General features: G+C 45.0%; 1 protein-coding gene across 5 annotated transcripts in view; it reads left to right on the top strand.

Moving 5' to 3' along the window:
- Positions 1 to 17,236, top strand: part of TRPC4 (transient receptor potential cation channel subfamily C member 4) — a 1,757,650-nt gene that overhangs the window by 1,517,465 nt on the left and 222,949 nt on the right. For all 5 annotated transcript variants that reach the window (XM_069639399.1, XM_069639401.1, XM_069639402.1 and 2 more), the window contains exons 6-7: positions 417 to 556; positions 6,666 to 6,979. In XM_069639399.1, coding sequence (XP_069495500.1) covers positions 417 to 556; positions 6,666 to 6,979 — 454 coding nt within the window. The remainder of the gene's footprint in view (positions 1 to 416; positions 557 to 6,665; positions 6,980 to 17,236) is intronic.

Consider the following 17,236-nt stretch of genomic DNA (forward strand, 5'->3'; position numbering starts at 1 on the left):
CTATATGAATGCCAAGTAGCGTAACATAACATAACATGAAATTTGCAGCAGTGCATCATATAACACCCACTAACATAGCATGACTAATCTGAATATTTCCCTGAAATAAATGGAGATACAGAGGGAATTTTCACTACTGAGTATAAGAATCGTCATATCTTTCCGTATATTACGTTTTGAGGTACAGGGGTGGTGTTATCCCGGGGGATACTTGTTTTCATTCGAAGGTATACAAATGCAAACACAAATGCGTTCTATTAGTCCATAATAATGTTCGTGTCCATCTAATTTAGAGCTGGCTAATGTGCAGCATGACCTCTCGTAATTTGAAAAATATGAAAACGCGTGCATGCTTTGTGAAGTAAGCTCATATCTGATCAGACTCATCCTGAGTACTAATGCTTTTGCATTTGCAGGTTTTATTTGGGGTGAAATAAAACAGATGTGGGACGGCGGATTTCAAGATTACATTCATGACTGGTGGAACCTAATGGATTTTGTAATGAATTCATTATACTTGGCAACAATTTCTTTAAAACTCGTTGCATATGTCAAGGTACAGTATTTTCTTTTTACTTTGTATCAGCTCATGGAATTAATGAGCAAGAGTGTTGCATTGACAAGCAGTGTAAGACAAGCAGTGTGCGCGTTGACCCTTTTAACTTCTGTTCTCACACTGCGGCTGAATTGAACGTTCAGTAGAAGGTGCAGGTGCTTCTGTGCCAATATTTTGTGCCATCATGCCAGTAATTGCGGGTGAGGAGATATGTTCACTACTGAAATAGCCCCTCGGGAATGTAGCCCTGCACAGAGTAGGCCACTTCTAATTCCACAGCCATTCATGTTGCATCTTCAAAATGTCATCTCTTTTAGGGAGCATGTTCCCAAAATTAGGAAGTGTAAAATAGCGACCCTGAATTCTCTGTGCATGGGTATAGTTACACTGTGAAGGCCAAGATGTGATTGTGTAGTCAAAATGTCCTTTTTATGTATAACTGGGCACAATTTGCCTGTGATGCCCAAAGTATTTAAGACATGCATGAGGCATGTAAGTGTACCTGTTTTTCATCTCAAATGACCCAAAATGTATTTACTTAATTGTGGTAAAGTAAATGTCTGGATACTTTGCTGCATCACCAACCCCACAGTTCTGATGTAAAAACTACATTTTCTTGAAAAGATGAGGATTACATGAATTTAGCTGATTGTGCCCCAGGAGCACTCTGTGGTAAACGAAATGAACATGAAATTATACACGTTTATGGGTAAATGTACGAACGATTTCTTTTGGAAAATGCATAACTATGGAATGGAAAATGCCTCTAAATCTGTTGATTTGAGAAACATGCCTAATTTTAGAAATACATAAATCAGGCCACTTGGTAATGGTATTGGGAAGATTTAGGTGTAGCTATGCCAGTCTGTCTCTCTGTGCGGGCCATTTTTGGGGAAATTGGAGTGTTTCTTGCATATGAAGCAGAAGTGTGGCGCACACTCACGCAGAAGGATTATGCCCTCTCAATTTTCCATACAGAACATTGGCCATCATATCTAAGGTTCCCTCAAGAATCAATTTTGCCAACAGTTTTTATCTAAGTGTGCTGGACGACCTCACACATAACTATGAATCTAAAACAGCAGCTGGACTATTGGTAAGACTCAACAGTAAGGAACACATAACGCCAGCCTTTAGACCATTGCAATGGCTACCAGATACAAATAAATATTCCAGTGCAAAGCCCTCTGCATCACCCACTGTCAAGAATTTAGCAAATATAAAATCACACTTGATCAGCCTACTAGATATGTAAGATCCAGAAATATTTAGAGAAAGGCACAGAGGCTCTGCCTGTTCCACTGTGGTAGCCCAACTCTGGAACATTCTACCAAGGAAACTCTGAACATTCCAGGGCCACCTGGAATTCAGGAAAAATCTAAAAACATGGCTTTCGAAGAAATAATTAACAGACATTAGCCGATAATCAACAAACAATGGAAAGGGGGCCTCTCATTCAACCCAAAAACACAACCTAAGGGACCGCCAAACCATCCAGTTCCAAACAAACCCATGGCACTTGGAGAATGATACTAATGACAAATTAGTGCAACAAACCCCCACTGCCCCTACTCACCAACCATCAATGTGTCCAATTTACCACATACAAACTCAACCTAACCACCTACACATGGCTTTTAAAAGACTCTCAGTTCAAATGCCAAATATCACACTCTACACCCCTAACATAAAGTGGCACACCTGGCCTCAATGATGCCTACGCTGCAAGTGCAAAGTTTTCTCTTGGGACACAAAGCCCTTAATGATAGGAACACACCAGACCTAGAAACACACACAGAGGTCAGAGTCCTTCAGATTTGCCTCCTCGACCCAAAGCACTGCAATATCGCTTTTCCAGTCTCCTCCTAAGTAACTTAACATATCCAATCGATTATACCATAACATAATAACATGAAAGGCTGATGTGGAATTAATATTCTGGCAGTGTGAGACATGGGAGATCAAATAAATATGACTAGGAATTAATTGAGCATCATCTCTCAGAAGGATAGGACATTTAAAGCTAAATATGTGTTCGCAGAAAGTTGGAGAGGTCAAGAGTTGCTACTGCTAGGGATGCAATTGAGTTTTCTAATAACTGCACCAGAAACTGAAATCGAGATAGCTGTCCTAAGCATGTGGGACTTTGTACAAGGGAGACTGAGCCATTGAGATTGGCAATGAGTGTGTGTTATATGAAAATGCAACTATCTCTCTTCATGTTTAACATAGGGATTATTTTGTGCTGCACAATTATTTGTTGCAACTAAGAATTCATTATTTGTTTTGGTAAACATATTTTGTTAGAATAGTTAATTAAATCGCTTATTATTTTAAGAAATCTATCAATGTTTAGAATTCATAATTTCTGTTTATATTATTTCCCAGGGTAAAGCGTTTTAGTCAGAATTTCTGTTTATATTATTTCCCAGAGTAAAGCGTTTTAGTCAGTTTTGGGGTGATATGCAACTCACTAGCAACCCAAAATCTTCTGATGTGTGTGTGTATATGAATTTAATTTGTCCATGTAGTCATAACTCAACAGATCCATGGCTTAAGGTGTTTTTGATGTGTGGAATTAATAGTGTAGGGATTCATTTTGAGAGAAATGAAAACAAGTAATGAAACAAACGTAAAAGTAAAGTGGCTAAACATTTAGAAGACAGACTGAGATGACCACTCTGAAACGAAAATAGATTGTGTTGTGAATATGGCAAATGCATTTTTAATCCTATGTAGAATATCAATAAAAAAATAGGTAAACGTAGATAGTCAAAAGAATGAACATGGTGGAGGACAAAGTCACACGAGGAAGCTCAGACAATGGATGAATGCAGTCACAAAAAAAGCAAAATGTCACTTTAATTTATAAAGGTTTCTCTGGGAGGGAGGAACGTGACATGTTTCTGTTTTTGCAACTGGACATTTTGGTAAGGTAATAGTTCACAGGAAGCTAAGTAGGTCAACATTTCTCCTCGATTGGTGGCAATCTAAACAATCATTGGCAACGTCAATTGGTCTGGATTTACAAATGTATAAGGTAAGATTTTCTTGACCTTTAGGGTCGTTACAAAAAAGATGATTCTCAAAATGTACAAAGACTGACTGTTTAGCTTCTTCAATGATTGTTTTATGGTAATTTTCTGAAAATGACTCTTTTGCATGTTAGGTCACAGGATGATGGTTCCTTGATAAGACATTAAGAACTTTTAGTTGTAGTAGAAAACATGACCAGCCTACTTTTAAATTGGTCCGCATGTTCATTGGTGGCCTAGGCATGAGGCATGATTTTCTCCATTTGATTTGCCACCCTGTTTTGGAGCACTGATGAGAATCAGAAGGGGCACAGAGTGAAGCTAAGATTTCAGCTTTGCAGGCCTCTTCCATCTGGTCAGTGTGTCTCATATAATTATACGACTGCATGAGACTATAATGCAGGCATACAACAAATGTACAAAGAAGGCAGCAAACACCTCTCTCCAGAAAGAACAAGGCATGATAAACTGTTCAGTGGTTTTTACCCACTTGAAAGTCCGCAGCCATCGTGTTTTGCTCACCGTACTTTTCACAAAGGTGGAATATCCATTTGCATATAATTCTTTGTCTCGCCCACAAGGACAGTCCAGCACTGAAATGCCAGGCAAACCTCCTTTGCACAAGAGTACCAACAGCAACCCCATACACATGTTTCAGCCTTGTTGGGCCTCATCATTGAGGTGGATGTGTGCCTCTCTGAGCACAGTGAGCAAGGGGTCAACGTCTGGGTTCCCCACAGGTAAATTAGGATGACCAACCCCAAGTTCCTTTAAAAAATACAAAGAAGGTAGCAGGCGCCCCTCTCTAGAAAGAACACAGCATGATAACCTGTTCAGTGGTTTTTACCCACTTTGAGAATCCACAGCCATTTCGTTTTGCTCACTGTACTTTTCACAAAGGAGGAATATCCATTTGCATATCAGTCTTTGTCCCGCCCACAAGGGCAGTCCAGCACCGACATGCCAGGCAAACCTTCTTTGAACAAGAGTACCAACAGCAACCACATACACGTGTTTCAGCCTCAGAGAGGCACAGCTCCACCTCACTGCGGAGGCCCAACAAGGCTGAAACACATGAATGGGGTTGTGTTGGTACTCTTGTTCAGAAGGGAATTGCTATAGCATTTTGGTGCTGGACTGCCCATGTGGCGGCAGAAAGACTGATATGCAAATGGATATTTCCCATCTGTGGAAAGTACAGGGAGCAAAAAGCGATCGCTGCAAACTCTCAAAGTGGGAAAAAACCACAGAACAGGTTATCATTCCATGTTCTTTCTGGAGAGGGGCGCCTGCTACCTTTTTTTGAAAATACAACAAATGGGTTCCTATGTAATCCACCTCGGTTTTGCACCTGGCCAAGACCAGTTGAAAACCATAGCAATCAGGTAGTAAAGCCTGCCGACAATTCTTATTCGCAGGCAGTGCTTTCTTTTCCATGAGACAGAGTAGAGAGTAGAAGAGTAAAACCACGTTTTTTTCTTGTCTGCTCTGCCTTGTGGAACTTTAATGCTGAATGTATGGTAATTAACAGTACACAAGTGCTAGTGTTGGTGGCCCTTTCCATGCAATTTCCATTTTTTATAAAAATAATGAGCCCATTCCACCCAAAACGATTATGAAGGGACTGCTGGAAAATGTCTTATGTACTGATTCATATATGTAGTACTCATCAGTATACTGTTCAGTTGATCTCTGACAACTCATTTTTCGATCTCCATTTTGAGTCCTTACAACAAGCACCAAGAATGTTTGGTAGCAGTTCTTCATAATTCACCCTGCAAGGGCTCAGCATTTTTTTCTCTTAAGTGAGCAGTGAAATATTTTGAGTCTGCCCTCCCACTCCCGGACCTGATCCAATGATATGATAGGTTATTTATGACGTGCTTAATACCCAGAGGTTTCTAGCCGCGGACCCGGGGATCGAACTTGTGGTGCTCCGTGTCGTCTTGCTTCCAAGGGGAGCATGTTGCCCCTGAGCTTACCTCCCAAGACCAATGACCAATAACGGACTAGCTTGACTCTTGCTTGGAGTCTCACTAAAAGCCCACATACAAACAAATGAACTTTCTCAATATATTCCTAGTGCTTGTAACTTATATACAGTTTTAAATAAGTCTCCATTATAGTGCTTGCAATCAATATCCTATGTATTATTAAGTATCTGTTTCTCCTTTGCTCCGCACTTTCCACTGCTCCCCCCTTGAATGCACTTTTCCCATCTCTCTCTCTCTCCCATGCACTTGCGCGTTTTCAATGTCACTGGGCCTAGTAAGATAGTTGTTTTGTTCTCCCCTGCTCCCCTTCCTTGCCTTGTCGTGCTCTGAAACACTTGTGCATGAGCGCGATAGAAATAAAATATCAATATCAATGTTAATATGTTCCCCTTAAATATTTACCCAGCTAATGACATACTTAAGGTCATCATGGCAATGATGGGGAAGGGAAGGTATGCTGGAGTCGTGTTTGAAAATGTGCTCTTTTTTGTTATGTTGTGCTGTCACCACCTGGTGGCATCTACACACATTACTGCATGAGAAGTGTACATTAAACCTGTACCAATCAATGGAGGCCACAATGTGAATTGCCTCTATGTGCTTGGTGCTAACCCACTTGACAAGTGAAAGACTGGGAGCATTAAAGGCTAAACATCTCCAACCGACTAAAATATATCTCATGTTGTTGATGCATGTTCCTTTCACTTGTTCAGGTGGGTGAAATGGAGTTAGGCATCTTAGTCTTAGACAATATAGAACACACACACTTAACGGTCTAGAAGGTGGGTAATGCATACTGCTCTTCATAATAACTAGCATGACAGCACAAAATGACTGCATAAAAGCATGAGTAGTATACAAAAGATTATTCACATATTTTGTGAAATTAATCCTAGGGGCCTAACTGGACATGTCCACTCCTGCTATTCTTTGGGTAAACAATGATGGCTGTTGTGTACTCTCTTTGCTATAATGTTTGTGCTCATATTAGTTTTGCTTGTTTCACTACAATTCTTGATTAAATACATCTATATGGGAAGTTTCCCAACATTATCCTAAATAGTGTTTTTATGTTTCCAGTACAATGGCCGTCGGCGGCGGGAAGAGTGGGAGATGTGGCACCCAACCCTAGTGGCTGAAGCAGTATTTGCCATTGCCAACATCTTCAGTTCTCTGCGTCTAATCTCCTTGTTTACAGCAAATTCTCACCTGGGACCACTGCAAATATCTTTGGGGAGAATGCTTCTGGACATTCTCAAGTTTTTATTTATATACTGTCTTGTGCTCTTAGCGTTTGCAAATGGATTGAACCAGCTCTACTTCTACTACGAAACAAATGATACAAAATTATGCAAAGGGATACGCTGTGAAAAACAGAACAACGCCTTTTCAACGTAAGTAAGACATGCCTTGCTATTTTCCTTTTTATGTATAACTGTATGTCTTAGAGATGAGCAGTGCCCTTTTGTGCATTGTTGACCTGGGCTCGTAAATTGTGAATTATCCCTATTATGTAGAAAATCTGTAAAATATAATGATTGCTGACGAGAAACAAGTTAATTTTAAGATAGCATAGGATTTATGTCGAAACCATTGATTATCTAAGTAGGACAAATGAAAAAAAGAGGCGTTCTCTGACGTAAATCCACTGGAAAGTGCTGGAAAATACTTTAATATTTCACAAGTTATGTTAAACAGGAAAAACACAAATGCATACACACACGCTAGCAGATTAGCAAAAACATCAATGAATCATTCAATTTGAAATACAGTGGCTTCATTACGAGTTTGGTGGTATCTGGGCTGTAAATCTGTCCAGCTATCACCAAATGGTATTACTGTTACCGCCAGATTACAAGCGGCAGTAGGCAGGTATAGTCCCCATTTATTGAAGTCGCAAAGATGCCAGATTTACATCCAGCTCATAGCAGGAAGTGAATCCTCCAAGATTCTGCGCAAGTTAGGTTGTGTGGTAATGCGGCAGTGTAAGATAAAACCGACGCATTTAACCTGCACCGCCCAACTTGTGTCCCTATACATTTTGACATTAAGCAAAGAGCCACATTTCCTGAAACAATACTTTTAAAATTGAAACAAGAAAACAATATATATTAAAAGAAAATAAATAACAATGCATGATGTTCTTACATTTTGTTCTTCTCTCAAAATCAATTGATGAGTATAGTCTGAATAGCAGCAGCACCAACCCTTAGTTCATGAGAGCAGTAATAATCATCCTGTTTGGCATAGTTGAAATGGAGTATGCAAAAGGAAAGAGCGTGTTCTGTTGGATTTCTGGCATAAGCAATGCTGATAGACTTTTCAGTTGGTTCCATTTAAAGGTACATTTGGCCGGCAGAAGTACTCTGAGCCTAAACCTTATAAAGATTGTGTACTAAGGGAAAAGATCTTTTTCACTGTACCGAAATGAAAAAAGATCAATTTAGAAAGACTGCTCCCTGACTGCATGGAGCGGTCTTTCTAAATCGAACTGTCAGCTCCTGCCGCACTGGTGCGATAGGGTATAGGGGATATTGGGTTGTTTAAGGGGAGGGTTTGGGGCTTGTTAACACCGCCCCCCGAGAGATGAGAGAATGAGTGGGAGAGGGTGAGGGTGGTGACAGTATGTAATATTCCTATATTTTAAAGCAAATAAAGAAACGGCCAAAATAAATCGATCTTTTTGGTGTTTGTGCTTTAAATGCGGGAATATGACATATAACCAAAGATTGAGCACGCATCTGCTCATTACGCTCAATTGATATATGTTTCAGCAACCTTATGTGTTTTACTGCAAAATAGGTCTGTACCTAATTTAATTTAGATTATCCTCTTCAATATTGCCACAAGGTTGTTGAAGGTGTTTGCATCTGTTTTTACTAAGGCTCAAGATATGTGAAATAACCTGAGTAACTCTCCCTTGATAAATTACGTTTTAATGTGATTTACCTGTGTAAATGTGGTCACTTTGTAAATCACTGGGCCTATGAGTGCAACATTGCATGTTGTACCTACAGTATTAGTTCGCAATTGGATCCAGAAATATTGCGGGTCTGTTTCTGCTAATTGATCCGCAGCCCTTTTACCAAGTTCATATTATCCCGTAAAGTCAGCTTACGTAGTGTGAAAAGAAGTAATTTCCAATAGAATCTATTCAAAATGTCCATACTTCTGCAACCAAAAACTCTACTGTTGTATCTGTGGCATGAATATTTAGCTTACTTTGGTGAAAATAACTTTATGGCGTGGTTCAACAGTGTTAATCCATTGGAGTCAGCTGCCCAAACCCTCCTGATCATCATATAACCTGTGCTTCAAGATGAAGCGGTGTATTTGTCTCTGCTGCATGACGATTCAGCTCACGTTTATTTACTACATGAAGATTCAGCTGACTTCTGCAGAATCCAAATGTTGGTGTGACATGCTGGTGACTGCAGGTTGAAGCCCATAAAGCCACCAGGACACTCTCCTTTGACCGCATGTAACTCACCTTAGGATAAAGTCAACATAAGCCATGTGTGAAGCATGCAAAGTGCATTTTTGTCATGTTGTGAACAGGCAAGCTGGTGCGCAGCGCTGTGTGAATTGAGGTGGTGGCAGAAATAGAGGCACCCAGCTGCAAGGGAAGGTGCAGTGTTGAGAGGCAGATGAATATGTCATCCATAGCTTCTGCCCCTTCCCCAGCTCAATACTGCACAGTTGAGAAAGGTTACTTACTAAGACAACCATACCACCCTTATCGCAGGCATGTACATCATGAGATGGACAATATTTATAGCCAGATTCATGGAATTATTTGCGTGAAAAACACAGATTTGCGCGCCTTTCTGCCCTAAAATCCCCATACTTCAAAGAGGGATTTATGGGCAGAAAGGTGCGCAAATCTGCGTTTTTCACACAAATAATTCCATGAATCAGGCTGTTAAGCTGAAGATGGCACAAGTTACCAAACTAATGTTGTGACAATTCATGTGCATGCATTAGACATGAAGCAAATGTGCCCTCAGCATGAATAACTTGTAAACCAGGTAACATATGCACTTATACATGAATAATATTAACATAGCATCCATAAAACATGAAGAATACTAACATAACCAGTGTATAAACTGAATGCAACATGATTGGCATGTGAATATAGCTCACTATCATAGAAAGGCAACAATAATGTCCAGCCATCTTTTCCAAAATGGAAGCCACAACATGATTTCAAAGGCCTCAAAGCTTAACGATAACTAAACATGCTGAAATCACAAAAATACAGCTCCATGCACAGCTCAGGAAGGAGCTGACAACCACAGCAATGTTACCGCTAATTAAAGGAGGGTCAGAAATTTGCAGTGAAAGAACAAGATAGCCATTCCCAGTATGCAAGAAGGATAGTCCCACGTTAATTAAAGTTTTACAAGAGTGCAACCATCCTTTGTAATCCAGGTACAGGACAACTATATGCCAAAAGAGGCCATGAAGAATAATTCAATAGTGTCCCTAGTGGCAAGAGAAAACATAACACTTTCATCAATAGTAGCTGAACTCCCAATAAATGAAGAGTGAAATTATTCCAAACACTGTACAATCACATGTGACCCATAACTGAAGAACACTATCTATTCATTAGCAACAAACAAAGATATGACATCTGCATTACGACTTACATGTATCCCCAGACACAAGATGCCACAAACAGCCGAGTACAAAGAGATCACCCTGGCTCATGGACTAGAAATGAGCAATGGTATCTTCTTTAATTGAAAGGAAATCAGTCTGTGGACCTCTCTCCCCCTACTCCTGTCTGGCTCATGTCTTGACGACCTGTCAGTTGTCCAAGGTTGGTTAGTAAGAAGCCAACCAATGAAAATATCCAGTCTTATGCCACCCAAGAAGCAAGGCGCCAGCCAATTACATATTTCAGAGATGATGTCTTTTTACCTTAATCAATTTAGAGGTAGTCACAGCAGTTGCCATCAGACAAGCATTACCCAATAAGAAAGCTGGGTTTTGCCTTGCACTTTGTCTATTTCCGTTAGTGAGTCCGGCTTGAACTGGCTCCAGAACCGAAATCCCAGGCCATTTTAACAATATTTACAAAACAGGGTGGATAAAACCAAAACTCCATGTATAACCTGATCTACTGCTAAACTATACCTGTCCCTCAGGAAGAACCCACCTTCCCCTTATACCACCTGCCCCTGGATAAAGATGGCCAGCCACCTATCTAATAGGGATAGGTAAGAGAGTTTTCCCTAATACTAACCTCCACTGAAAAGCATCTTTCAGTAAAAAGCTATAGTTTTCATTATACAACTACAATGGGGTCTATTGGCTCCCCTTTCTGTCCCTAAAAAGCGGGGAATAATCTTCCTCTTACAAGAAGGATACTTTGAATAGGGCCTTTACCCAACTTCATTCTGCCCGTATCTCAAAAAAAGGTATCCCTAACTTTACTGATGAAAAGTACCACCAAGGTGTGTTAATTACACCCCCTGGTGATCTGCCAATTCTCAGCAACGTATCCCTGTCTACTATAAAAGGATATCAATTAGTATGGTCAGTCTACTGGCTTCGGTGTGCCGTCTTGCTTTTGCAACCTTCTTTAGGACCTGGCAATGGAGATCGACAGTCCATCGTCTCCTAATTTGCTTCGAGTGCCGTAGTTCAATGTGTTGCTGCCACTCAGTATTTCAACTTGGACCTGTCATTGGACCAAACATCATACTTAAAATGAGGGGTTTACTCTTCACCTTTACTGGATATAACAGCTTTTGTATTTTCCACAGGCTATTATCAAGTTGTCACAGATGCCCATCATAACAGTGGGAAACAGTGGTCCTTCTAGGAGTACCAAACAGGTTTATGGTATTCATTCCTGCATACCTTGGTTTTCATTCAAAATGCATACTGCATCTAGCCCTTATGAGTTGTCTTAGTCCACTGCATCCCTTAAGGTGATATTGCAACCGTAGTTTCTTGTATCTCTTTCAAGGCAGGGATCAATGCTCCTGACTCCTACGTGTAACAGTAATAGTATAGCACCCAATATAAATTAGAGGACTCTGGGAATTCCCTGATCTATTCACGCAGGCAAGTAGATAATCAACGCAAATTGACCAAGGCATGCACAATAGCATGTTAATTTTGACGTGACACTTCTGGTATACATCTGTAGGTTTCTAGTGGAATTACTCTATAGGAAACCCTTCCAGAGCAGGATGCTGCTATTCCAAATGACCTTTGTGCCATTTTCACCCTTATTTGTATCGGTCTCTAGTCCATTCTAAGATGGCTGACCGCTTTTCCCATCTAACACGGCTGTGTACCATTGCCAAGACAACAAGGCTCTTTTTGATACACACAGCACTCGGAGCACCGCCTTAGTCCAACACAGGCTTTCACAGGGAGATCACATGCCCTGTATACCCTATCTTGCTCTCTGTCACCCTATACCAGATAAGAGGACCACACCACATCATTACTGGCCCGCACTCCCTCATCGGGGTACAGTATTCCCATCTTTTTTTTGTTTCAGCGGAGCGTGGGTGAGCAGTCGCCGTTGGCCCTGAGGGAAGTGCAGGCCAAGCGAAGCCCTGTCTGGCCCTGCGGGCCTCCGTGAGTTCTTTTCTTGTACCTAAATTGTTAAATTCTGCTTTCGCGCTCTGTGCACGTTGTTGGTGCCTACTCCCCCCCTCCCACTTCCTGGTCCTCCTCTCCCTTCCCGCCTCCCTGCCCGCCCACCCCCCCTTCTGATTGGCTGACTGGCGGCTTCCCTCTGGCCTACTCGCCAGCTGCTCCCCCCGCTCGCTTCTTTGTTTCAGCGTAGCGTGGGTGAGCAGTTGCCGGTGGCCCTGAGGGAAGTGCAGGCCAAGCGAAGCCCTGTCTGGCCCTGCGGGCCTCCGTGAGTTCTTTTCTTGTACCTAAATTGTTAAATTCTGCTTTTGCTCTCTGTGCGCGTTGGTGGTGCCTGCCCCCCCACCCCCCTCCCACTTCCTGGTCCTCCGCTCCCTGCCCGCCCACCCCCCCTTCTGATTGGCTGACTGGCTGCTTCCCTCTGGCCTACTCGTCGACTGCTCCCCCCGCTCGCTTCTTTGTTTCAGCGGAGCGTGGGTGAGCAGTCGCCGGTGGCCCTGAGGGAAGTGCAGGCCAAGCAAAGCCCTGTCTGGCCCTGTGGGCCTCCGTGAGTTCTTTCTTGTACCTAAATTGTTAAATTCTGCTTTTGCGCTCTGTGCGCGTTGTTGGTGCCTGCTCCCCCCCTCCCACTTCCTGATCCTCCTCTCCCTTCCCGCCTCCCTGCTCGCCCACCCCCGCTTCTGATTGGCTGACTGGCTGCTTCCCACTGGCCTACTCGCTGGCTGCTCCCTCCGCTCGCTTCTTTGTTTCAGCGGAGCGTGGGTGAGCAGTCGCCGGTGGCCCTGAGGGAAGTGCAGGCCAAGCCAAGCCCTGTCTGGCCCTGCGGGCCTCAGTGAGATTTTTTCTTGTACCTAAATTGTTAAGTTCTGCTTTCGCGCTCTGTGCGCGTTGTTGGTGCCTGCCTCTCCCCTCCCACTTCCTGGTCCTCCTCTCCCTTCCCGCCTCCCTGCCCACCCACCCCCCCTTCTGATTGGCTGACTGGCTGCTTCCCTCTGGCCTACTCGCCGGCTGCTCGCCCCGCTCGCTTCTTTGTTTCAGCGGAGCGTGGGTGAGCAGTCGCCGGTGGCCCTGAGGGAAGTGCAGGCCAAGCGAAGCCCTGTCTGGCCCTGCGGGCCTCCGTGAGTTCTTTTCTTGTACCTAAATTGTTAAATTCTGCTTTCGCGCTCTGTGCGCGTTGTTGGTGCCTGCTCCCCCCCTCCCACTTCCTGGTCCTCCGCTCCCTGCCCGCCCACCCCCCCTTCTGATTGGCTGACTGGCTGCTTCCCTCTGGCCTACTCACCGACTGCTCCCCCCGCTCGCTTCTTTGTTTCAGCGGAGCGTGGGTGAGCAGTCGCCGGTGTCCCTGAGGGAAGTGCAGGCCAAGCGAAGCCCTGTCTGGCCCTGCGGGCCTCCATGAGTTCTTTCTTGTACCTAAATTGTTAAATTCTGCTTTTGCGCTCTGTGTGCGTTGTTGGTGCTTGCTCCCCCCCTACCACTTCCTGGTCCTCCTCTCCCTTCCCGCCTCCCTGCCCGCCCACCCTCCCCCTCCCCTTCCTCCCTCTGCCTATAACCACCACCCTCCTGGGCCGCCCCCTGCCCGGCAGCCCCCTCGGCTAAGGGCCCCTTAGGCAAAGGGTGGCTCTGATGGTTGCGGCTCCCTGTGTGTCTGCAGGTGTCCGCAGGGGACGCTTGGCGCCGGTCCACCTGTTGGCTCTTCCTGCTCCCTCGGCCCACCGCACTTAGACCTGTCACCCTGACTTCACTATGCCTTGCAAACTGTGATAAACTAGGTTTTTTTTTCCCCATGCAGGATTTTCAAACTTAGGTGGCCTCTCCACTGGCTACCTGATATTGCATTACTGTGTTCACTGTGTTCAGAATTTGTGGTAAACCAGGGTTTTTTCTCCCCTCACAGGATTTTCAAACTTAGGTGGCCTCTCCACTGGGTACCTGATATTGCATTATTATGTTCACTGTGTTCTGAATTTGTGGTAAACTAGGGTTTTTCTCCCCTCGCAGGATTTTCAAACTTAGGTGGCCTCTCCGCTGGGTACCTGATATTGCATTACTGTGTTCGCTGTGTTCAGAATTTGTGGTAAACTAGGGTTTTTTTCTCCCCTCGCAGGATTTTCAAACTTAGGTGGCCTCTCCACTGGGTACCTGATATTCCATAACTGTGTTAAGATTTTGTGGTAAACTAGGGTTTTTCTCCCCTCGCAGGATTTTCAAACTTAGGTGGCCTCTCAACTGGGTACCTGATATTGCATTACTGTGTTCAGAATTTGTGGTAAACCAGGGTTTTTTCTCCCCTCGCAGGATTTTCAAACTTAGGTGGCCTCTCCACTGAGTACCTGATATTGCATTACTGTGTTCACTGTGTTCTGAATTTGTGGTAAACTAGGGCTTGCTGCTCTCTTCCTGTCCGCTCGTGCTTGTCCTACCCCCCTCTCCCTCCTATCGCATGGTGCTCTCTATCTCACCTATCTTTTCCAACTGCTTCTCCATTGACTATCCTGCTCTTCTCACTAAATCTGGTAGGAAAAAGTTTAAAAAGGACATCCTAGTCTCCAACCCAGGCCTCCCTATCGCTGACACCTACACCAGTGCCTCCTCTAAGGAAACTCTCACTGACATCCTCTTTTTCGTGCCTTCACCTGACATATGGACCCTTCATATGGTCTCTGTGCTCTCTCCTATCTCCTCTTCTCCCATTAATGGTGGCACCCGTTGGGATGTCCTCTTGGCCTCCTTCCACTCCTCTAAGGCCATCATTAATGTCTACGCTAATGGGACTGTCTTGGTCCAAGGCCCTCAGGCCAACCTTCACCTCTTTGATAGACGCTTCCCGCGCCTCATCAACTTCCTTTGCTCTCCTGCTGTCCCCCCTCTGTCCTCAGCTACCTTGCCTCTACTCTCCCTCACTGCCCCCTCCCTTGCTCCTTCTTCTCCTCCGCAGGGCGTACCTCTGATCTGTACCCCTCCCCTGAAATCCTTCAAAGATGGCAACCTTCTCCACATTGCCACTCTTAACTCTCGCTCTGCCGTCAAACATTCCTCTGATATCTGCCACCTTCTTGAGGTACTGGACCTTGACATACTCTGTCTCACTGAGACATGGTTCACGGCCAGCTCTGTCACCAGCTTTGACACACTCCTACCTGACGGCTACAAGATCCTCTCCGTGCCCAGGCCCAACCGTGTTGGGGGGGTGTGGCCCTTATCTTCCCTGAGTGGATTCCTGCCACTGCTATTCCCACGCAGACCTACTCCTCTTTTGAATGTCTTGTCTGCCGACTCTCTCTCTCTCCTAGCCATTCCCTTACCGTGGCTACAATCTATCGGCCATCTGGTCAAATTTCCTCCTTCCTCTCCGAGTGGGCGGACCTCTCCTCCTCACTCCTGTCCTCAACCACTCAAATCCTCTTCCTTGGAGACTTCAACATCCACCTGGATGCCTCCTGCCACCCCTCTGGACTCTTTCGCGACCTCTGCGACTCTCTCACACTCTCTATTCTCCCGTCTGGGCCGACCCATTCTGCTGGGCACACTCTTGATGCCCTGATCTCTTCTGACCTTCCCCTCTCTGTTCCTCTCTCCACTCCTCTCTCCTGGAGTGATCACTTTCTCCTCTCCTCCCACCTCACCCTCCCTACCCCACAGGCAAAGCCACCCTCATCACTGCCATCCTCCTTCTCGGTCATCCGACCCATGAAGCGTGTGTCAGTTGAGGCTTTCGCTGCCACCTTCTCGCCCCCTCAACCCCCTTCGGCTGACTCCCACCCTGACACAGCCCTCTCCACTCTTTACTCTGCTATATCTGATACTCTTGATATCCTTGCCCCTGTCATGAGAATCCGCCTGAAGCCCAAAGCCAAATGTAACTCCTGGTTTGACTCGGATCTCGTCACCCTCAAACGCAAGTGCAGGGTGGCAGAGACCAAATGGCGTGCTTCATGTTCATCCTCTGACAAACTGGCCTGTCGCCTGCTCCAAAGGCATTACCGGCTCTCCGTTCTCACCAAAAAGAGAGCCCTTATCCAAGTCCGCATCACAGAGGCATCTAACAATTCGGCTGAACTCTTTAAAATCTGCAAGGAGCTGGTCAACCCTGCTGCAGTCTCTACCTCTCCTGTCCCCTCCCAGGCCCTCTGTATGGCACTGGCCTCTCACTTCATTTCAAAAACTCAGGACATCCTGTCCTCACTCTCCTCCCATCACCTCCCCCCCTCTATTCCCTGCCCGTCCTCTGGCCCTTCTGCAGCCACCCCTCCTCTCTCCTTCTCTGCCTTTCCCCTTTTTTCTGCTGATGAGGTTTCGAGACAAGTCCGATCTATGAAAGTCTCGTCAACACAGGTCCACCCCTCCTCCTCCAAAACTATTAAGGACCACATCGACTCCTTGGCTCCTGCCCTTGCTGACTTCTGCAATCACTCCTTCGCCTCTGGAGTCTTCCCATCCCCTCTCAAGCACTCCCTTGTGCACCCCCTTCTTAAGAAACCCTCCTCCGACCCGTCCTGTCCAGCTAACTATCGCCCTATCTCTATCACTCCTTTCCAGGGCAAGCTCCTGGAGAAACTTGCCATCTCACAGCTTAATCTCCATGCTGAATCTGTTGGTAGCCTTCATGACCATCAGTCTGGCTTCAGAGCTGCCAGAAGCACGGAAACTGGTCTCCTGAACATCCGTGAGGACCTGCTCTCGAACCTTGACTCTAACATTCCTTGTGTTCTCATTTTGCTTGATCTCTCTTCTGCCTTTGATACTGTCAACCATACCATCCTGCTCAACCGTCTCCGTGATAACCTGGGTATCACTGGTCAGGCTCTGGCTTGGCCGACCTCTTTCCTCTCAAATCGACCCTCCCAGGTCCAACTGGGGTCTTTCCTGTCTGACATCTTTTTCTCTACCTGTGGTGTCCCCTAGGGTTCTAACCTCTCTCCCTGGCTGTTCAACCAGTACCTGGCACTTCTCGCCCACCGCACCGCTGCTCTCTGCCCCTACTTTCAGTGCTATGCTGATGATACCCAGCTCATTTTCAGGCTACCCTC

Source organism: Ambystoma mexicanum, chromosome 7q, assembly GCF_040938575.1.
Source record: "Ambystoma mexicanum isolate Mex_15411 chromosome 7q, UKY_AmexF1_1, whole genome shotgun sequence".
Lineage (NCBI taxonomy): Eukaryota > Metazoa > Chordata > Amphibia > Caudata > Ambystomatidae > Ambystoma > Ambystoma mexicanum.